This window comes from Takifugu flavidus, chromosome 10 (assembly GCF_003711565.1).
Source record: "Takifugu flavidus isolate HTHZ2018 chromosome 10, ASM371156v2, whole genome shotgun sequence".
In the NCBI taxonomy this organism is placed as follows: Eukaryota; Metazoa; Chordata; class Actinopteri; order Tetraodontiformes; family Tetraodontidae; genus Takifugu; species Takifugu flavidus.
This window is the reverse complement of record NC_079529.1, coordinates 3,086,859-3,109,224: the sequence shown is the minus strand read 5'-3', so window position 1 is coordinate 3,109,224 and position 22,366 is coordinate 3,086,859. Positions and strand designations below refer to the sequence as shown.

The 22,366-nt window shown below is 44.2% G+C and overlaps 4 protein-coding genes across 6 annotated transcripts in view; 3 read left to right on the top strand and 1 right to left on the bottom strand.

Annotated features, from left to right (window-relative positions):
• Positions 1 to 33: 33 nt before the first annotated feature.
• On the top strand, positions 34 to 1,564 carry LOC130532379 (transmembrane protein 276-like). The gene is made up of 2 exons (XM_057045017.1): positions 34 to 695; positions 930 to 1,564. The coding sequence occupies exons 1-2, from the start codon at positions 606 to 608 to the stop codon at positions 1,449 to 1,451; spliced, it is 612 nt and encodes a 203-aa protein (XP_056900997.1). The 5' UTR covers positions 34 to 605; the 3' UTR covers positions 1,452 to 1,564.
• Positions 1,565 to 1,795: 231 nt separating this feature from the next.
• On the top strand, positions 1,796 to 10,812 carry si:ch211-257p13.3 (kinesin-like protein KIFC3). Its single transcript, XM_057045002.1, has 21 exons — positions 1,796 to 2,452; positions 2,693 to 3,006; positions 3,145 to 3,262; positions 3,465 to 3,561; positions 3,719 to 3,879; positions 3,972 to 4,224; positions 5,939 to 6,111; positions 6,420 to 6,485; positions 6,621 to 6,758; positions 6,838 to 7,035; positions 7,123 to 7,296; positions 7,791 to 7,938; positions 8,159 to 8,289; positions 8,371 to 8,482; positions 8,547 to 8,731; positions 8,806 to 8,910; positions 8,977 to 9,107; positions 9,178 to 9,298; positions 9,381 to 9,510; positions 9,687 to 9,916; positions 10,004 to 10,812. Exons 3-21 carry the CDS (start codon positions 3,164 to 3,166, stop codon positions 10,127 to 10,129), a joined length of 2,778 nt encoding a protein of 925 aa, XP_056900982.1. The 5' UTR covers positions 1,796 to 2,452; positions 2,693 to 3,006; positions 3,145 to 3,163; the 3' UTR covers positions 10,130 to 10,812.
• Positions 10,813 to 10,938: 126 nt separating this feature from the next.
• Positions 10,939 to 15,775, bottom strand: ccdc12 (coiled-coil domain containing 12). Its single transcript, XM_057045018.1, has 7 exons — positions 15,640 to 15,775; positions 14,259 to 14,326; positions 11,975 to 12,054; positions 11,814 to 11,875; positions 11,703 to 11,737; positions 11,548 to 11,624; positions 10,939 to 11,155 (listed from the first exon to the last, which is right to left on the bottom strand). Exons 1-7 carry the CDS (start codon positions 15,721 to 15,723, stop codon positions 11,076 to 11,078), a joined length of 486 nt encoding a protein of 161 aa, XP_056900998.1. The 5' UTR covers positions 15,724 to 15,775; the 3' UTR covers positions 10,939 to 11,075.
• A 762-nt stretch (positions 15,776 to 16,537) lies between these two features.
• nbeal2 (neurobeachin-like 2) overlaps positions 16,538 to 22,366 on the top strand; it is a 29,217-nt gene continuing 23,388 nt past the window's right edge. For 2 of the 3 annotated variants that reach the window (XM_057044999.1, XM_057044998.1), the window contains exons 1-3: positions 16,538 to 17,092; positions 21,940 to 22,028; positions 22,156 to 22,317. In XM_057044999.1, the coding sequence (XP_056900979.1) occupies positions 17,018 to 17,092; positions 21,940 to 22,028; positions 22,156 to 22,317 (326 nt within the window). In that variant the 5' untranslated portion in view covers positions 16,538 to 17,017. The remainder of the gene's footprint in view (positions 17,093 to 21,939; positions 22,029 to 22,155; positions 22,318 to 22,366) is intronic. The other variant, XM_057045000.1, reaches the window with a different exon arrangement.

The following is a 22,366-nucleotide window of genomic DNA, read 5'->3' as shown; positions in this document are numbered from 1 at the left end:
ACTGTCTACATCCGGTTTAGTCACGTGTCAAAACAAGCATTCTTAACGTTAAAGTTCGATTCTCTCAGTGCCTTTTGTTTTTTCTGGCGTAAACGTGATAAAGTAATGCCGAACAAGGGTATTTAGGTTTGTACGAGGGTGAGCCTCGGTGAAAGGATTGCTGATTAAGGCGGTAGATTATAGACTGTTTCCGATTGTAGAATCAATGGATTTGGAGAGAGAAAGGAAGATCTGAGTTGTCTTCCGTTGGACTTTTAAAATAAGTACGTTTGCCTCTTTCGGGGCTTCCCAACGATGATAATAGCAGTAGTATATCCACGGAGGAAGTCGAAAGTTACATAATATAGTAGGTTGCCTTATGACTAAAGACCATTTGCTTTGATCCTATGAAAAGGCTCGTAGATTCTTTGATCGTGATATTGCTGTTTGGTCCTATTCCTGCGTGAGGCCGGGCGTGTTTTCAGTTGTTCCTGGAGAATTTTCAACTGCAGTTCCCTTTGCGCCAGTAGGGCGGTGCTGTTGGACCGTAACATGCAGGGCTGTCACCGGCTCCATCTGCGCCTTTAGGTGAACTTAATTAACTGTTTCAGTCGTCGTTTGAATCAATGGCGTCCGCCCTGACAGAGCCAGTGACAGCATGCTCCTACATTATTTTGTCTGTTACAGCCCTCTACTATTCTTACAGACTCTTTAAGGTAGGTTCAAGAAATTTACTTTGGTGAATCTGATAAATAACTTTAGATACTGAACTCTCAATGGCCATAAATCACAAAACAAATTAATAGTAAATGTAAGCTGTAGTTCCAGGAAAGTGAGGTTTTCAATTACCAGTCCTGCTTACATTTGTGAATAGTCAGAGTGAACATTTATAAACTTTCATCTTAGAAAAAGTTGTAACCTCTTAAAAATCAATGCCTTTCCTTCTGCAGGCTCACAGGGCTCCCTCTGTTGGGTTTTGTCTTCTTGGAATCTCTGCGTCAATTTGTATCTTGCGTCCCTCCAGTTCACCCATCTCAACCATTCAGAAAGAGGCTGCCTGGGCAAGCAAGGTCCTGGCTCCGGCGCTGGTCTCATTTGACTTCCTGTGGCTCAGCGAAGACCGTAACACAGCACATATTCTCCTCTTCGGATCTTGTCTGCTCCTGGGACTTTACGACTGGATGTCAGCAGACACTCTCACAGTAATGACGCGCTGCCTGGGGTTGTCTTCGCTGTCCTGCTCCCTCACCGTGTGTCTGTTTGCTGGAAATGCCTCTGGGGCTTTGGGCGCCGTGGCGCTCATCCTCCCATTATTTGTGGCTCCAAATGTAGGAGCAACCACCTTCGCATCGCTCATTTCTGCACCTGCAGCTGAGAGAGTCATCGTGTGGTTATTAAACGGATCCCTGTCTGTGGGCTGTTGGGCCTCCACACGGGCCCTCCACAAGTATTTTTTGGATGTCACTGACTGATGTAACAGTTGATTATTTCTTTATTATTCTAGATCTATATGATTAGAAAAACTCTGTAATGGTGTTTTGGCTATTAAATGACAAATGGAAAGATTGAAATCGTGCCAACAAGGTATCTGAGTAGCTCTTCTATAGATGGGTAACTGGTTCCAAAGCCACCGCTGAAAAATCATGCTAATCGACTAAAACTGTGTGATATTATACAGGATACAGATTGTTGTGAAGTGAATAGTGAACTTAAAGGCTAATCTTCATAACAGTAGATGTATTTACAGGTAAAAAATCCTTAATTCCCAGTCAAATTTCTTGAAAGATAAGTGGAAGTTAGACCATAAGTGAGAGTGATTCCTCTACAGAGAAACCTGATTTTGGAATTAATCAGGCTAGATTTACGGAAGCTCCCAGCCAAATGGCAACACTGGACCACATGAAAGAAGCATATAAGAATATTGTCAGCTACAACCGCATTTTAGCTCATAGGAAGATTCCATATCCACACAAATAGAAGTGTCCTTTTACTATAGATGGGTCTTGATTACATTTAATTAAATTAATGCTAATCTAATTCTGTGCTGGCATATGAACAATCAAGTTTATCAACTTTTTCCCACCACAAACATACATCGGAATGCTGTCAGTTAAAGGCCACTGTCCTTACACTGTCCTTTCTTTAGTATTAAATGTTCTAACAGTCCACTTCAAACAGGTGCTACATGTTCAAACTGGCGCTCTCAGTTTAAACAGCTGCAGTGGTCAAAGCTGTGGTGCAGCCTCCAACTTATTGTTTTATACTCTTCTATGCACTTTCCCCAATTTCGGTTGGCAGTCGCACACATTTGTCTGCATCGTTGTGGTACTACTTTATTGAGCTTTATCCTGCAGATTCCCTCTGGGGGGTTTCAGAATCGCAACCTGCTGCCTCAGCAGTTTTGCCGCAGCGTTTGTACAGTACGAGCACGTGTGGCTCTGCGGACAGACTGGATAAGGCCGGTATATTAAAGGTATGAACATTTTTTGTGCACATTTGGGAGGGTTTGCCATGAGTGCAATAATGATCTATTGCATTTAATGTTATATTAAGGGGTTGTGTTGTTTTTAAAATGTCAGTTCTTTTATTGAAATATGTTGAGGCTACTCACATTAACTTTAAATAAAAACTAATTTAACTAGTGTGTCTTTATTGCCTTTACCTAGTTTGATGCTTCATTTCCCCCTGTTCATACATCGTAATGTTGGCGCAGGTGCTGGGCTGCATCAGCCGCAGTTCCCGAGTCACACGAGCCAAATCAATCAGCATCTGTAGGGCGCCACTGCAACAGATTGGGAAGCAGGACTGAGCATGCTCACTGAGGCTGAAGCCTCTGGATGGAAAGGAGGAGGAGAAATGGGTGGAGAGAGAGAAAAGGAGTCACACGGCACGGAGATGTTGCAGCTCTGGGAACAGCGGCTGCTGCATCTGAAGACCTGTCATTGACGACACAGATGGAGCGTGAGAGGATGCTCCCAACGACTGCTGGGCAGAACTGCCACCGCCAGGGAGCAGCTATGTGATAAGGTAAAGAGGGTCAAGCATTGTTGGCTGTGGTGATTAATGATTAACCGTTATGTTACAATGATTAACTGTTGGACAGCTAATTCTGCCTGTCGTCTACACCAGGACGTTTACTTGATGGCTGAATTCTGTCATTTGCAGGGATTCAGACAGCGTGAAGATGTACGCCTTCTATTCCCTTTTAGTCTACATCTTCTACACTGTCTTTAAGAAGGAAGAGGAGGATGCCTTGGAGACAGCTTGTGGAGCTTCCTCAGACGTATGTCTAGCCACATATTAAGCAGCTGGGGGGAGGGGGGATTCCCTGTTTGCATTAGAACTATGCTGCCAACCTGTGTGTGTTACAACATGATAGTACAGGGAGGACACTCTAATGTCCTTAGTGATTTGGTAATTTGGTGATTTTAACATTGGTTCAGTGCATTGCCATGTGTAAATATTTGGTATATGTGTATGCTCAGGAGTCAGGACCTGTTTCCATGGAAACAGGGTGCCAGAGAAAAGATGGCCACACCTCCAAAAGGGGAAAAATGGCTTCTGCTCAGCGTAATGAGTCCAGTGAGTCCCCAAATGGCCTTTGCCTAGTATTAATAATAACCCAACCCTAATACTCCAACTTAAAAATTTCTGTTAAAAAAGAGAATCTGCTTTTATAATCTTGTCAGTACACAAATTTCTTTAACCTCTAATGTTTGTGGTATTTGTTGTCACCCAGGCAGCAGCAGCGACAGTGATGAAATGTCTCTGAGTGATAATGACGATGACATAGCTGGTCCCGACATCCCAGCATGCACTCCTCTGGCTGCCTTTCTGTCCTTCAAGCAGGAGGCTGAAAAGAGGAGAGCCTCACAAGTTCAGCTGGAAACACCAGGAAAGGTTGTCACCTGCGGCAGGCCCATAAATTAAAAGCTCTCCCAAGAGGAGCCTCTGCGTTGTCACTAAATCATGTGTACTTCTGTGCGGCTCAGTTGTCAGAGTCTCCCCTGGTGGCGGTGATGTCCCACTTGCTGACCTTTCTGGAGCAGTACTCCCATTTCCAGCAGCTACAGCACCAGGCCGACCAGTACCGGGTCCAGCTAAAGAGGCACCGCGTTCAGCATCGCAGGCAGATGAAGGCCCTGCGTGCTTCCTACCGGCAGCGCCTTAGGGACAAGAACAGCATCATCACCAGCCTGGAGGAGGCCATCAGCCAGCAACAGACCCCCAGTCCACTGAGCGAAGGTGAGGGAGCAACGGAAGGACAGAGCAGGGGTAGGAGCGAGGGTGGGGGAGGACAAGATTAAGATGGAGGATGGGCCACATATTGTTTTGTGGCGAAAGAGCGTTGCACAGAATACAAATGTAGATAGAAGAACATAGCCCAGAAAAATCAGCCAAGGTGATGAGACATTTCAAGGTGGATCATCTTAAAGGCGTGAAAAAGGCAAGCAGTAGAACGTAACCGCCGTAAAAGGTGAAATATAATGCATATGACATTGGACTGGAGGAGATCATGTGACAGATTTCCTGCCATGTGCTGAATCCAGTTATGTAATGGATGAGAGTGGTTTTTGTTCTCTGGTGTTCAGCCATTCATCTTCCATTACCACACCCCAAAAAATATAGTCTTTGAAAAAAAAGCTCTCATTTCATTTAGGCGATCGATTCGTTCTCTCATTCATTTCATTTTTTAAATCATTTTATAGAGACTAGACTCACCAGGACAGGAGCAGAGTGATTAGATTCATGGTGGTGCTGGTGTAACTGATATGAGCCAGAATAACATTTTGCAGAAGCTGAAGGATTCAGATGTCGGCAGCTGCAGTTTTTCCACATTTAAACATACAGTAGATACAAACGGGTCTGTCTAACGTCATTTTCTCTTCTTATACACACATTTGTAACAAGTGCTTGGGTCACTGACCCTGCTGTGTAGACCACCCAGATTTGTGTCCCTGGGAGGGAACTGAAGGAGCCTCAATGTCCAGTATGTGATAGTGTGTGATAGTGTGTGATAACCAGTCAGTATTTCTGTTTAATCAGTGTTTAGAACGGCCGCACGTGCGATGCTGTCATTATCACTGGAGCAGGATACATGACTCAGGGAGACTTTGTCCTGCCTGCTTTCTGTCATGAATAAAACATCCTTAAGTGGGCTATTTTATTCCCTGGAAATGCACTTACAAAGTCTGGGACGTGCACGTGTTCTGGTGTTTGTTTAAAAATAGCCCGGGCGAGTGTCCCCGTGTTACAAGGCTGTTGGGGTTGTTTGTTTGGAGTAATGAAACACGCAGGGCTAAATGCGGGAGTAATGTCAACCCTGCAGCGAGTGCAGAATTTCCACCATTATTTCAGTGTATTTCTTCCAAAAGAGTTAATGTTTTTCCTTTCTAAATAAATGTGTAGAGGGAATTCAGTGTCTTGGCAAATGAGAACAGCTCAGGCGGGAGTTTCTGTCCACCTTTCTTGCAAGCACGACTCCAATGCCCCCCCCATGAAGCACCACTGCAGCCTCTCTGGCTCATCACCTCACACTGCAATGCTGTTGCCACCTGACACAGCGTGCTAATAGAATTACCCATAAGTCCTGCAGTGAAAATCAGATGTGACTGGTTAATAATGAGGAGTCAGAAATTGTTTAAAGTGATGCATGCTTCCCTGATTGAAGTTTCTGTAGGTTGGGGTTCTATCTTTGCATTGCACATGAAACACAGTAACTCTGTATAATTATGAGAGGCCACACTGGAAACCTGGGAGTAAAAACACAGCAACACCATTGTTAACTTGCTTGCATGCTGGTGTGCAAAGGAGCTTTTAAGTGCATGCTTGATGTTCATGAATATTACACATAAGCATTGGAGCATGGAAACAACTGAGGATGTTCAACAGATAACTCTTTGTGGATGTACTGTATATATATATTATATGACAGCTTCTGTTCTGCTGTGTGTTTAAGGAGAGCCCAGCGGTGATGCAGGGATGCAGGCAGGTGTCCACAGCCTGGTTGAGTCTCTGTATGGCCTGCAGGGGGAGAGGAGCAAGCTGAGAGGAGAGCTCCGACTCCTGCACTCACAGCTGGAGCAGAAGGAAAGGGACAGACACTCGCGCATACAAGCATTCCAACAGCAGGTACCATGTTGCAAAACTGCAGAAGCTCCATATCTATTTCAAGAAAGAAATAATGCTGAAACTTGCATGAAAACCTCTTACTCTGTTCCTGTCATCAATTATTCATACGAGACGAAATTACAGTACCGTTCATGAATGTAAAATGACTTTTCAGGCCTGCATCATGGCGGGGATAAGCTATTGTAGAGTAAGACATGAATACAGCTATATAGCACCAGACTTAAATCGTGATAAGATTTTGAGTTAAAATTTGAAACAAATAAATCCATCACTCGGAGTTGTTTATGTGCATGTTGTGTCTTGGACAGATTGACGAGTTGAAGGGTTGCATAGAGGAGCGCGAGGAGGAGCTGTCACGGCTGAGAACAGCTACGGCAAGTGTTCGAACATGCTAAAGCCAAAATTTGTTTAAAACCTTTGTGTTTAAAGCACTTTGCTTGTAAAAACCAGACCCATCATCTGGTACTCCACATTTTATCTCCCGTGATGAGGTTGTTTCGTTCTTTCAGGGTGCGACAGACTCGGAGAAACGAGTTCTTTGTCTCTCGGCAGAGAACGAGAGCCTGAAACAGAACCTGAGCGTAACCCAGGGCCTCCTGCAGCAGCTGTCCACCATCCCCTCACAGTCCAGCACCGTGCTCATGAAGGTAAGACGCACAGGAAAGGTGAGGCGATCAGGGAGGACAGGAAACGGCTGACACAAACGCTTGTGATCTGTCTGCGCAGGAGAATGAAAGCCTGCGCAGCAGAATACAGCAGCTGGAGCTCTCCTTGCAGCAGCGCTCCGAGCAGCTGTCACACCTGGAGAGACGGAGCGAACAGAGCGAGTGGAGGAGAGGGGAGGAGCTGAGGAAACGAGAGGACAGGGTGAGGGAGCTACAGCTCGAGTTGGACCGGGAGAAGGGCAAGGAGCCGGTGGTGAAGGTACGAGTCCTGTCTGAAAATTCTAGTACTGCCTAAAAACCACACACACCACTTTTTTTTTTGATCAGGATGTTTTTGTCGCTTCAGTACGTCACCCAGACTGTGGAGGTGGAATCCCCCGCCACACTAAAGCACCTGAGCAAAGCCAGACAGCGCGGTGAGCTGCTGTCCGAGAAGCTGGCCAATCAAAACGAGCGCTGCAAACAGCTGGAAGAACAAATCAGGAAGTCTGATGAACACAGCTGCAATCTGCAGCACAAGGTAACAGGAGGCTGCTCACTCACCTTTATGAACCTCGGTCTCAGCCGCCGGGAGGGAAAGTACACTGGACCCGTCAGAATAAAATTAATTTGAACATGATGCAACAGAGAGCACCATGCAGTCTTTTGAAAACACTGTTCTTTAGAGACCGTTAATACAAACCAGCATAAGCATTACTGCTGTCTGCAGGCCTTTTAGGAAGAGGAGAGCAACAAATCCCAGATGGTGCCTTCAACTTTGATTAAAAAAATAGGAACTGACAAAGCCCAGAGGGATAAATAAACCAGGCTGTGTTCAAAGAACAAATTGTCAAAGGCAGAGGGAAACTGAAGGAAGAAGGGAGGAAGTTCCCATGTCACTGTTAAAAATTCACAGGTCAGATCAATCCAGCCGACAGATGACCTCATCACAGAGCCAAACCAGTACAGAAGAATCGGATATCGGTCCAATCAAACGGACAGCGTCACAAATGAACGTGTTCAAACTCTCAACAGATTGCAGCGTATGAAAGAGAGATCAGCAAACTGAGAGAAGAACTGTTGAAGGAGATCGGGCTTTTGGAGGAGAAGAAGGAGGAGGCTGTGAAGGCTGCTGCCAACTGCTCTCCGGAGCACTTTCAGAACCTGCAGGAACAATTCTTCAGTGAGTTAGTAATAACACCTTTTAATATTGCCTTTGCTGACAAGAAAATTAAAGATTTACCTCTTAGGAGAATCTGTTTAGATTTTTAGGGGACCATGTTACAGGTTTTGGCCTCAGCTAAGCTAATAAACTTGTATTTGGCTCATTTTCATGTGATTACATCTGGAAAGATGCTTTACTACACTCTCCAATGCTTCCTTTAAACTCGTTATGTTGTCAGGCTTACAGACGCGTCTAACAGCCCTCCCTCCAACATTACGCTGCATGAAGACCGACTACGCCAGTCTGAGGAGCCAGGTTCGAAACTTCTCCGACTTTTATGGAGCGGCGATAAGTGATGCAAAAAAACAGGTGTGTAAAGTGATGTTGAGTCAAGTTTTAGTTTCCTGTATGAACCAGAAATCAGAAGCAAATGTCCGATTCGTTTGGCAGATATCCGCAGCCATTATCGAGATGTCTGAAGCCAACAAAGATCTCCTTGAGAAATACAGGAAAGAGGTGGCTCTGCGCAGGAAGTACCACGAGCAGCTGGTGGAACTCAAAGGTACGCAGAGAACATAAGTCCCTATAAAGGAGGGAATGTAACGAGCTTGCATCTGTGTCTGCAGGCAACATCCGTGTGCTGTGCCGTGTGAAGCCAGTGTTGAAGGAGGACCAGCAGCATAACGAGGGCCAGCCTGTGGTGGTGACCACAGATCCCAACAACGAGTCCTCGCTCAGTGTGCTGAATAAAGGAAAAGGCCGTGTTTTTGAAATGGACAAGGTTTTCCACCCCCAGGCTACACAGGAAGAGGTACGACAGACGGACCACACGTGCAGGATATGATGTCATGACAACATCTGTAACAGCTTGATTGGATCCATCAGGTGTTTCAGGAGATCGAGCCTCTGGTTACATCCTGCATTGATGGCTATCACGTCTGCATATTTGCCTATGGACAGACTGGCTCTGGAAAAACCTACACCATGGAGGTATGTTCTCCAGTAGCCAGGGCAATCGTCCCAGAGGTTCAGCCTCAACATCTTGGGGTCTTGCAGGGCAGTGTGGAGAACCCAGGGATCAACAAGCGAGCCCTGAAACATCTGTTCAGTGAGATCGAGCAGAGGAAGGACATGTGGTCGTACACGGTCACCGTCAGCTCAGTGGAGATCTACAATGAGGTGCTAAGGTACGGTGCTCTTCGTTAGGACAGTTAAAGCTAGTGAATATTATCTGCTTCACTATCTGCGTGTTTTTAGAGACCTGCTGAGTAAAGATGGAGAGAAACTGGACATTAAAATCAACCCCGATGGAACAGGGCAGCTGCATGTTCCAGGCCTTAGGGTTATCGAAGTCAAGAGCTTTCAGCACATTAAGAAGGTTTTGCAGTCTTTAAGTTGAGCCTTCTTTTCAGTCCAAGGACAAATCTCTAACTTTATAAGTAATCCTTGTTTTTGTCAAGATTCTAGCCACAGCCCGAAGAAACAGGATCACATTCGGCACCCAGATGAACCAGCACAGCTCTCGTTCGCATGCCCTGCTCTGCATCACCGTTGAGGGCACCGACCTTGCAACTGGCTCCAAAACCACCGGTCAGCCCCTCCTGTTCACTCTTCATTAGCTTGCTTTAGAATAATGCAGACTATTGGATACTAAAGCACATTAATTGCCACAGGGAATACCTAAGATAGAGAGAAAGCTTCCACAAGTGTCTGATAGTCCAAAGACAGGCTGCACTATTTTACTGAATTTACTTTCCCCTTCTCAGGGAAGTTGAACCTGGTGGACTTGGCTGGCTCCGAGAGGGTTTGGAAGTCTGGGGCAGAGGGAGAGAGGCTGAAAGAGGCCCAGAATATCAACCGCTCCCTGCTGTCACTGGGAGATGTCATCCAGGCGCTGAGGGCTCGGCAGACCCACATCCCCTTCAGGAACTCCAGACTGACCTATTTATTGCAGGACTCCCTGGGCAAAGGCAGCAAGACAGTCATGGTGGTGCAGGTGAGACGATTCCGGCCCGATTCTTAACAACAAGTTGTAATTAAGACGATACAGATCATTACGGATGTCGTTTTGTTCCTTTGAAAGGTTTCGGCTCTGGAGAGTAATGTTGGAGAAACGCTGTGCTCCCTGAAGTTTGCTCAGAGGGTGTGCAAGGTGGAGCTCGGTCCCGCATCCAGGAAGATCGAGTGTGGCGGAGGGGTGTGTGACTGAGGACGTGGCTAATCCAGCGTTTTCGTTAAAAGATCGCATGTGAGAATATTCTTAACCTCTGGGCGCCAAAATGACCTCTGCTGTGACCCCAGGACACTGTAACATTTAATGTGACACATAAGCTCCAGTTTCCTCAAGTCATAACTACGTAACGATTCTTTGACCTGCATCGTTTGTTCTAAGCAACTTCTAAACCCACATTATCATCACTTCTATATTCACATTATTGAGTGTGTCGCTTCAGTGGTGTTTTCGAAGGCTGTTGTGTACAAGTGCGAGGCCCATTTCAATGACACTGATCACATCCGAGTGTAGTATTTGTGAATATCATGAGAACAATTTCTGTTCAACGTTGGAACGTTCGATAATTTGCCCTTCGGGGATGGAGGGGAGCCAGTGGCCTTGTAGAAGGAGCTGTGCAATAGTCTGAAGGGACGGTTCAGGCGTAGAAGATGCACTTTATTGTTAGGGGTTCTGAACTGTTGATTTAGGTGCTTGTGAATGTCATCCCAAATATAATGTATCAAATATAATGTGTTTATTTATGGGCACCTATTTGAATCAACTGTAACGATTCAAGCGTAGCAGAGGTGTTAATGTTGTATCTGTCATGTCAGAGATCACGTCGTTAAGAGAGTGAATTTTCTGATAGTTTTATGAATAAATATGATTATTTAAAAAAATGTTTTGTTTATGTTACACAAGCATTTATAGCAAGGCATTATTTGGAGTGATTTATGGTCTAGCCTAATGATGGAATCTAATTTATGGACCGCATCTACAATAAAATTAAAAAACGAGAGGCAAAGTCTGGAATATAAAAAATATTTTACTTGAAAATGTAAGAAAACTACAGCCAAAGATGAATGGTTCCACGAACGATGCACCAGAGGAACATGATATGTGACAAAGATCACAGAGAATTTTGGTCACCGGGGCCCATCCCTCAGTCTGAATCTCCCTCTTCGACTCCTACTGCCCCCACTGCTCCGGCCAACTCCTCCTCGCTGCCTCGAAGACGATCGCCTGGACACATAAAAACTGACAATCAGTGGGACGCATTTGTTCATCTAGAAAGATGCACGACTGGGATGTGTGATGCCAAAATCCTCATTCCGCTTCGACCAAAGAGAAGATGCCAAGATAAGAGAGAATATCACAAACATGGCTGCCATACTAATCCCTGGCAACAGCTGGATCACCCAAGCCTGCTCAACACTTCCTGTGAAAGTTCCAACTTATTTTTAGATAATGGATCGCGCATTAACTTGTGCTATTTCTGTTGTGGGATGGCTATAAGCCTCAGAGCAGTATGGAAACCACAAGGCAACTAGCCTCATAAATCCCAGTTGGTGCAGACAAGCTTATCTCTGGTGTCTGGAAGAGGGGATGCACAAACAAGAGATGGGAATACTAACGGATGAGCTCCGCGATGGCTCTCTGTGTTCTCCTCTCCAGCTTTTCCAGTTTCTTTGCCACATCTCGCTTTAGATCCCTACATTCAGAAAATAACGACAATATGATCATGTTATCTACATATATTCAAGAAAGAATAACTATGGAATTGACTCACCAGTCGGGTTTTCTTGGAGCAAGGTTGGCCAAATCCTGAGAAAAGGAAATATTTCAACATAACAAATTCAACGTTAAATCTAATGTTTGAAAGGACACCTAATTTACTCACCACTTCCTCAATAATGGGCTCTGGATTAGCTGCCTCCAACTGGTCTTTTAATTTATCCTCCACTGCAAGAAATATTTATCACCAATCATAATATGCAAGCGTCTTCATACAGGCAAAGCATCGACAGTGCGAAAATATTAACACTTATTAACTCAAATTACCTGACGCGGGTTTGGCATTGGGCACCTTTCTCTGCTTTAGCTCGTCATCCTCAGGAGTGTAATTCCTTAGTTTCAGTTCTCTAAAGACACAAATACAAAGCTGAAGTGTCAACAGTTTCAAAAGATCATCACGTCACGCTCCTCTTTACGTTTGTGATCATCCAGGAGGTGGCGCTGTAGCCATGTCTATTCCAGCACGCTTTAGGAGCAGGAAGAGACCATCTGCAATCCCGAGACAGCTGCACATCTAATATCTAAAGCAGGGCTGGGTATAATGTCTCTCTTTATTCCTATGAACACATCAGATTAACATGTTCCACCTGCTCCTGGACACAGACTTGGGGAGAGCACAAACAGCTGAGGAATGCCTTGCTTGATGGTGAATTACGCAGTCTTTCATCACAGCTCCGCACAGAAGAATTCTTGGCAGGCTTAGATGACATACAGATTATAACAGAAGTCCAAGAGTAGCGGGAGGCTATTGTTTGACCGAGCACGGCCCAAGACCGTTATCATCTGCTGTGAACTTAATATGGATTTGTGATGAAGCTCCAAAGAGCAGCCGTGGTGCAGTTGTCACACCCCTGCAGCAAACATACACACTGATGCCTTGTATGGGTATGGTCAGGAATGCTGGTCATGTTCTGCATTTGCTGACAGGGGTCCACTCCCAGTCCTCCCACCTTATCCTAACTCAGCCTGCGGACTAATGGAGCCCGTGGCGGAATGGAAAAGTCATTTTTAATTACAGTTGTCTGACAGAGAATGTCTGAACAAGGCTGTTTAGAAAAGCTATGAATGCGATGGTGTAAAGATCTGGGGTCAGGGAAATATATCTATGATCAGGGATCGGTTTAAAACCATTTAGATCTCAAATTGGCATTAAAGGACAACATCTGATGGTTACACACACTATTTTAGACACAATTCACCATCCACTAGTCACACACAAAAAAGTGAAACACACTCAAGTATTTCTTCCTTGCTTGAACTCAGAAAGTGTGACAAAGTGCAGACACCCTGATGGCGAATAACATCAGGTTTCTTAGAAGCAGCCAGAGGGCAAATTACTACAGAACACTTCCATCATTGGCACTAAAAATATCCTGCAGTTAAGGTCCAGGCTCTCAAGGCAATCATTATAACTTGATTTTTAAACCGCATTGACAATTACAATAATTATCTTAAGAACAAAGTACAGAAAGACAAAGGTTGCAAAATACAAATGAGCAGGAAAGAAAAGCAAGCACATGCTTGTTATCCTCATTATCTACCTTCAAAGCTTGACGTCACTACTTTATTTCTTGACAATCTCCAAGAACAATATGTCCAACCGTTAAGTGTGTTTACATGGTTCCAATTCAAGCACGCTGTGGCATCAAAGACGGCCACAGATAAATTCCGAGCGCTGACCGAACTATGGCCCTGTCAAAATGTTTAGAGTGAGCTGTGACAGAGGAGGAGCGGCTGCAGTGTTCCAGTGTCTCCACACTGATATCCAGCTACCTGCCCTATTCACAGGAGCCAAAAAAAAACTGTCCGTGGCAGCTGTTCCAAGCAAGCAGACTCAAAGACCCCCAATTCACATGCAAATGAGTACGATATTATTGGGTTTGTTTCATAGTGCCAACGAACCTAAAGGTATTCGGTTCTAGACCGTAAAAATTACTTGCAAAACAACAAACTCATGAACACTTGTGTGGTCTTCTTTCAGGTCTCCAGCAACTCGATCTCCCATGAAATTTTAATACAATTCACAAGATACATTTCAGTCACAGTCTGACGCAGATGTGTTTCAACACAGCAAAGCAAGGATTGAAAATAACCACCCAAAACCCCCCCAAACCAACATTTACCATTAACCTTTGATCAAAACAAACAAATGTGGAACTAAGGCCTCTTAAAGCAGCAGCGATCTTCATTTGGAGGAAAGCTCAGGCTAGACTGCACCCGACGGTGGCACGCTCTCGCTGCAGTCATCGAAGATAAACTATGCAAAAATGGTCCTGCAGGACGTGATAGATGTCTGCACCCTCCAACAAAAGTGTAATAACCTGCAAGATGTTTGAGCAGCGACGAGCTGGGCTGCTGACGTGCGCGAGATTGCGTCTTGATAAGTGTGTAAATGCTCCGATGACTGATAAAAGTACACTGAGGTTAGTTTCATTTCTAGTTTACGCAGCTTAAAACTGCTGATGCTGGAGGAACAGAAATTGAGTCAAAAAAACATCTATGTTTAAAAAACCCCAAAATGGTATTTTTGTTTATGATCAGATGAACCAACCTGTGCCTCTCTTCAACTCCCCCGTCTACTGATGCTTTTTTTGACTCTGGTTCCCCATCTTGCCTCCCCTGGTAAAAAAACAAAACAAAAAAAAACACAGCATCATTAGAATAATTTGAAATTACATTATGGAATTATCAAATTAAAAGCATCTCTCATTGGCCAATGAATTGCTTGGTATAGAGATGTTCAAATATCAAGACGCTTGGAGTTCAATCAATGTTTAAAGAAACTTGAGGATAGGTTCTTTCTTTATTCATTAACTCTTAGGATATGGTTTTTTAAAGACGTAATGTGTTAGGATCGGAGCTTCTGGTGCCTGGTCTGTTATCAAGCCCTGTAAAAAAAAAAACTATAAGTAACAATCGACTTCCATCGATTCAAATTATTCCTCCCAGGAGCGGATATAAAACTCCCCCTTCATTGCACTTTCCTGAAGAGACTTCCTGCTCATCTGCTAGAACAATACAGCAGCTGAGTCATTCTTGAAGCATGGCACAAAAGGAAAACAAGCCCTAATTCAGGAATGTAAGTAAACGTTTATTTAAGACTGTTCACCAAGGCAGCAGGCTTCTCTACAACACCAGCACAGTGGAACATATACTACTGCAAATGCCTTTAGAATGACATTTCCTGTTGTGAGGAGACCTCATAATGCACAGCTGAAAGTCATGGCTCAGTGGAACACCTGTGTGGATTAAATAGTTCTACAAAGTCACCAAAGTTGGATATAGCAGTTATTAATTAAAGGAATTTCTGATAGGGATTGCTTAAGGAAAATCTTCTCACTGAATTTCTATTAAATTTCTATTAAAAAGCATCCCAATAAAATTACAGTTGACCAGTTAAGTCCCCTGAAAATGTTGAAATTGAAATACCAAATCCTAAAGAAACACATCCTTTTGACCACATCCGATTATTATTATTATGAAAGTATTCTTGGCTTTGTGAATGCACGCATTGATCCCCTCATTTTTATAGATTACCTAAAAGCAATCTTTAAAATCCATCTTCTCTTTGGTTTATGGCTAACTCGGGTAGGTTACTATTAAAGATTTTGAAGCAAATGCTTAAAACAAATGGCTCGAAATAATATTGTGAAACTTCGATAAGAATACTTATTAATACATCAGAAAAAGCGGGAATGTATATCATCTCAGATAAACAAAAGACGTTTAAAAACTCAAAACTAAATAGTAAATACTACATCCTCTCACAGGTCCACACAATCCAAATTTCCATTTAATTTTGCTGATTTACTTGCAAACAACTATGCTAATATTAGCCACAAGCTAAGTGGGTTAAAGCAAACGACAAATCCCCCAAAAAATTGTGTTAGCTCTGAGCAAAATCGCAACAAAAGTAGATCATCTGTACTTACATGGTGTTGTTTTTCTCTAAGTGCTTTAAGTCTCTCTTTTCTCTTCAGGGCCTCATCCTGCAGTGAGCCGACATCTTTCTCCATGTTTATATTTTCCACGCCGGTGACGCTCTGACATCTATTAAGGATCCTGGTTAAGGCTGGATAAACGATCACCGAGCGCATCGATAAGAGCGCCGGCTTCTGAACCATTATGTGGTTTCGAAGGTTTATAGAAAATAAAGAAATAAATTTATCTCTTTCAATGAAAAGAATCCAAAACTGTTTATCAGTTTGCTAGTTATTTATTATTAGAGTATTATTATTATATATATTATTATTATTAGAGTTTTCAAAATATTTAATCTGAGAGTCTATTTTGTGACTTTTTGTCTTTTGTAGAACATGCAAAATATTTTTTTCCGCCCAAACCGTATCGAGGTGAGCAGATCAGCAAATGACAGACGAGCATGAAAAATGAACATTGTTATTTTGGTATAAGTCAGGTCCAAATTTATCGCCTCCAGCTGCCTCAAGGTTGAGTTTGTCATGTATTTAATGCAAGCTAATAAAAATGGCCATCCAGCAGCACCATCACTGCTGAAGTTTCCCCCTTTTCTATTGAATATAGCTTTTTTAAAAGGCACACAAAGTTCCAAACAGGTGACTTTTTTCATCAATAGAAATACTAGAGGGAGAGGGGCTAAAGGTCACTGTTGTTCTGGGCGGACGTATTTATCAACATATATTTACCATTTCTAAAAAGTCATAGTATATTAGGAAGCAGATCGGTTTCCTTCCACTAACCCACTAACTTCCCCTTCCCCTCATGGCTCGGATCATTCTGTTTATGTGTGCTTGTGTCTTTAAGAATATTATCTACCTGTGAGCACATTTAACTCAGTTATGCTTGTGTCCTTTCTGTCTTTTAAGCGCAGGAAAAAGGCAGCTCGGTGAAATGTGCACGCCTGCTGCTGAGGGCTACACCTTTGCGGCCTGAGTCCGGCCGGGCGGCGCGACCATTCGTCTGCGGTGCGCGGGCGGCATCTGTCGCTTCCGTGGGAACTCTTCCAATAGGAATCATTCAGCAACAGGCTCGCTTTCGATGCGGACATGGGTGTTTCTCCACACGCGCATTTCTGTTCCCGTTTCAACCCCATATCGACAGTGAGCGCAGCGTGGTCGCGCACCGACAGCGCGTTTTGCCTTTTCTGACAACTTTGCGGTGCCGGAAGACTCGACGCGCTGTTGCGGATTATTGTCGCCTGTATTTGCAGGAATGGTTCACGGGGACGTTTGGCGTCCTGCTGCCGCCAGGAAACAACTTCGAACATCTCTGGCTACAGCGACGCGCAACATGTTCACCATCTGAACCATCAAAACACAAAATAAGGAAATAATGAGCAACCCCAAGGGCGGCGGGATGGCATCGAAGGAACGGCTGTATGAGCTGTGGATGTTGTACTACACAAAGGTGAGAGCAAGTGCGGAAGAGCTGACAGTGACACCTGTTGTTGCAGCAGGTCCCCCTGTCTGAACTTTCCGACACTGGCAGGGACGCACACGGTCGTTTTCTGTGTCGTTTGTTTTAAAAGCTGAGGCGAAGGGGTGTGGGGCAGCAGGTTTGTGGGATTTTTAGGTTCGTCCAGCTGTTTATTTACCAGTTTGGAGAAGCGCGTCGTGGCTCGTTATCCTCCTAACTGAGCCGTTTAAATTCAGTCCAGTAATAAATAATCATTTAACTGGAGCGTGTTCAGTGTGTCTGATGGAGGCTACCTGCAGTTCAGGTGTCTCTGGGGCTACTTCCTCTTCCTGTTTCGAAAGCTTGGTCTTCTTCGTTCAGACACGTTTTAAAATTCAGGTAGATGCAGTTCTATGTATTTAATGGATTCGCTGCCCGGACAGCAACACAAATAGTGCCCATGTTTTGCATAGATATTGGGAAAAGTGCCCAAATGTCTGTCTGGTATTCCCCGGTTTGGCCCAGTGTGACTGAAATCATCCGGATGGGAAACGACGTCTTGGTCAGGCTGATAAACGTGCATTCTTTCCCAACATGTCTCCTCTTGACATGGCAAAAGCAGGGGAAAAACAAACGAGTGCCTTGGCTGCTAATAAATTATTATTTAATGAGTTTGCAGTCTGCTTTGAGGCCTGGGGACACAATGAGATTAGACCACTGAGGGGGCATAATTATTCCAAAATACAATATACTTATTGACGGGAATCAACCTAGCAGACCGATGCACAAGTGATATTTTTCTCCATTATATATTAACTTTAGGTTGCATTTAACATGCAAAGTATTTGTGTGTGCATGTATGGGGGCCTCCAAAGGTACTGTGACCAGCATGGGCCTGACCACAGACTCAAACATCAGTTGAATTTTTAGAAAACAGATGTTATGATGATGTGTCATTTTTGCAGAGCAGCAATGAAGGCTGGGTTTGCTCAGGTCGAGCTTTAAATGTCACCAACTCGTGCGCCTTGGAGCGACAGAACAGGCTGTAAGAAGGCAGAAGAACCACTTGAGAGAACAATCGTGGCCTCTCCTGTCGACATAAAGACGCATCTGCGATGTTTTTGTTGCCGGCTTGTCTGTCCGGTTTAGAACATTTCTCTTTTTCCACTGGACACATCCCCGCTCCAACTGTCAGCCTTTGTTGTGCTTTGTTCAGTGCACACGTTTGAAACACAAGATGTGTTCAGTAGGGTTTTTTTTTTTGTTAGCGCTGTAAACAAGCCTTTACTTACTCAAGGGAGTGGAAACTTTGAGTCCCAACACACAAACGCACACAGGTACACATCCTTGCACACACCCCTGCAGCTGCTGTTACACCCTCTTGTTAATCCAAATTTAAACCACCCATTATTTAGTCCTGTTGGATGACAAAATTGGATTAAACCCAAATATGTTCATGAGGGTGTTTCAGACTTTTTCCTGATCTGTGTTTCAGACTTTTTCCTGATCTGCGTTATTTGTTCAGTTTACATTTTAAACACCGACTGTGTGTGTTCAGATAAGCCTGTGATAAATCCCAACAATTGATTTCAACGTGTCTGAGTGCACACAGTGTCATGGCTATCATTGTGATGAAGAAACCTAAAAACTCGCTCAGGCTTGCCACAAAGGAACCCTGCTTCCTTCGATTGTGTAAGAAATAACACACCCCCTTGCAAACTCTCAGCCTCGGCCTCCTGCACAGGAGCTGCCGGGTCAAAAGTGTCTCGCACGAACCTCAATCAGCCATTAATTCCCTCTCGTAGAACATTAAACAAGTGTAATGGCAGTGTAAACACGTCGTGTTTATCCACCAAAAGCTACTTGGTTTATCAGGTTTTTGCAGTTTTGTCAGGACTAGTTTTACACAAAAAACAGGGAAAATCAAGACTTTCAGACACGAAGCAAATGTTGCGATTTAAACACGTCTGATAGCACCATGACCTCCATCCTTCCTATCTGACTGTTATAGGCCACCGTCGAATGCTCCTGCCCTGCAGGTATGGATATTTTCAGAGCAGGCTGATCTAATAAAGCACAGCAATAAAGCTCATCAGCATGAAAATGACAAATCTATTCTTCTGGATGTGTTTGTTATACTAATCTAGTTATGTAGGTCAGCTTCATTTGAGATCGGATACATTAAATCACAAATCCTCCAGCATCAAGGCAGCCGTCATTGGGCGAAACCAGATCTGAGACGTAAGACACCTCCCCTTTGTAGACGACCGTCGTGAAGTCCAGTGTGATGTCAGAATAAAGATGTTTGATAATCCTGGCAATTAGGGATGTTTGGTCGTAGAGAAACGGAAAGATTTTCTGCATAAAGCATTAAGATGTGCCGTGTTGAAGTGGAACTAGAAATAAATCAAACCCAGTTTCTGCATTCATTTCATTTCTGTAGTGTCTGTACAGGCACCCTTAGTTTTTGCATTGTCACTCAGAAGCTTTTAATGTGTCTAAATTGAAATTCATATATTAGTAGGTGTGTCTTCGGGGACAGTGTTCCACCAGGAAGTTGCAAAGTGTACACCTTGGTTTTGTTTTATTCTCACATCCTAAATGTTGTAAAACTTGATTACGATTCCAAATTCTTTCATTATCAAAATGCCGTTAGCTTTTTCCTCCCTATTAAAATGTCAGCCTGTGATTAATTTGCATTTCTCATTGTGAGAATTAGCAATTTTTTTTTTTTAACCAATCTGCACCAGGAAGGATTTGATTGCAGCATGCATGACATCCAGATGTAATCTCTTGGCTTTGACGCCAGTCTGACTGACCTCCTGGGTGTCACAACACTGGATGAAAGTAAGAGAGGAAGAGCATCTTTCTCAACCACTTCGGAGCACACTGGCGCTGTTACGAGATGCTGAAAAGAGTTTGGTAACCGTAGCAGAGGAGGATGCTGGTGACAGCCATAATTAAAGCCTGCAGAGTGAAAACTGGGCAACAGCGCCCACCCGACTGTCACCCCTGCACAGCTGTGAAACCGCCACCATCGGCCTACCCCGGGCCATACACTTCCTGTGCCAGCTGTCATGTTATGATTCACATTGTTACGCTGCCCTCGGAGACGCTGGTCCCCGCAGCACGTTGCCATGTTATCGCTCCCCTGCGACTGAATTCCCTCGCGTCCCTCTGCCCCCCCCCCCTGTTTATCCACCGATGGGGCCGACTGGGAAAATGAAAGTGCTCTTTGCTTTCGCTTGTGTACGAAGTTGCAGCCAAGCAGAATGCCAAGCAGCGGAGAGCGCCACAGCTGCTTGGCGTTGTGCAGAGAAAGTGGCGATAAATAACAGACTTTTACAGTGTTTGAATTGGTGTTATTTTAAACCTTATTTTGAAAAGCGGCTATTAAGGATTAGCAGATGCAGAGCCAGGCTCCTGTTATGTGTTGTGCATGTGGAACCTGTATTTATACTGGTTTACACTGAATTCCTTAACTAATGGCATCTGCTTGAGTGTTATTTTTTGTTTTTCTGTCCAATAATAGGAAGGATTTGTTTATTTTTGTAACTTTCTACAGGAATAAATTACAGGGGCTTGATGTCTGGATGTTCAAGGCATAAATGACAGATGACTATCACTTTTGTAGCTCTCAGAAAGACACAAAGTAAGGAACAATCTAGTACCAGCATCTGCATATACAGCTTCCTGTGACTGACCAAAGCATAGGAAGTTAAGGTGGCCGTACTCTATCTCCTCTCTGTGGTGACACTCATTGCTCCATCTCCTCATTTCTGTCGTTGCAACTCGATCAGTGAAACGCTTTAAACCGGAGACCGTTCAAATACCCGCAATTCTCCTGGAAATTGCCAAAAAGATTGCCATTGCAACGGATTTAATTCAAACGAGTCCTCCTGCGTGTCTCGCCTCAATTACCGGTAGAGCTGAAAGAGGAAAACGTTCGGTGTGGAGGCAGAGTATGTAGGAAATAAGCCCCGGTAGAAGTGACATGTCATTTCCTGCTTTGCTGGCTCAAAGTCGAAACAATAAGGGGCTGAATCGGAGGCTGTGCTCACAGCTGCTGGCTGAGGACTGCACGGAAAGATCATCTGAGACCGGGTTCACAACAACCTGGTGTGCCCCTTCAGCCGCATACAATGAGAGATGGACTGGCCCATAAGTCGATGCCAGTTGGTAATGTACATTTAACACTGATTTATTTCTGTCTGCTTTCTGATCAATGAGCTTTTCTTTCACATACACTCTATTTTACGGAACACTATTGGGTGTGCACTTGTTGAATCACACCATTTACACTTGATAGTAGCATCCACTATTAGGCAGCATAGTTTCTTGTCTATCTTTTGAAAGTTTTGCCTATTTTTCCATTGCAATTCTAGACACCAGCAGGTTGTGTAGTGTCAGAATTCTACGCCCCATTACATACATGTTGCACATATCGGGGACTTTGAATCACCTACATGTGTTTATTAAAGCCTTTATCATTATGAGCCCGATGTGTCAGAGTAGAATTATACACACCACAGAGATGGAAATAAACTGAGATAAAAAGATACAGCTTGTTTATGATGGCCTGAAGACTTTTTAAATGTTGAACATCGTGTGCTGAAGCTTGCAATGGTGGTTTTGACTCGAGTGTTCCTCACTTTGCAACATCCTGTTGCAAAAAAAAAAAAAAAAAAAATCAAGTCCACTCAGTGCCTGTTTCTTTTGTGGTTTTTTATCCAAAAGGGGGTATCGCAAATGTTCAGTTTTGTTCGACTAGCACATTCCACTGATCCATGCATCCAGGATAGTTTAGCAACGTGTCTGTGAGCATGAGGCTGACGGCTGTCCTTCTCTCCTCCCTGCAGAAAGATGTGAGCTATCTGCAGCAGTGGTTGGAGGCGTTCGTGGCCTCCTTTGAGAGGCTCATTGATGTGCAGTCTCTGGAGCCTCGGAAGTGAGTACACACCAAAGAGTTTCGCATGTTTGAAGAGAGATGCTAATATGACACATATTACCACAATTTCAAAACCTCTTCCTCCTCCTGCTGCCTCCCATCCCATTTGTTCCCACGTGTCCCTCAGGCTGGAGGATTGTAGCGCCGATGTGCCCTTGCTCCCCAGGGAGGTGCTGGTATTGCTCAGCACCAAGCTGTGGGATAGTGCAGTGCACCTCTCTGTCGGCGAGCACAGTGGCAGCACCCCCCACCCCCTGCTCCTCATCAAGTTCTTCATCATAGTCTGCAGGTGAGGGTTGCCACGATATTAATGTATGCCTGCCTTCTATACTGTTAAC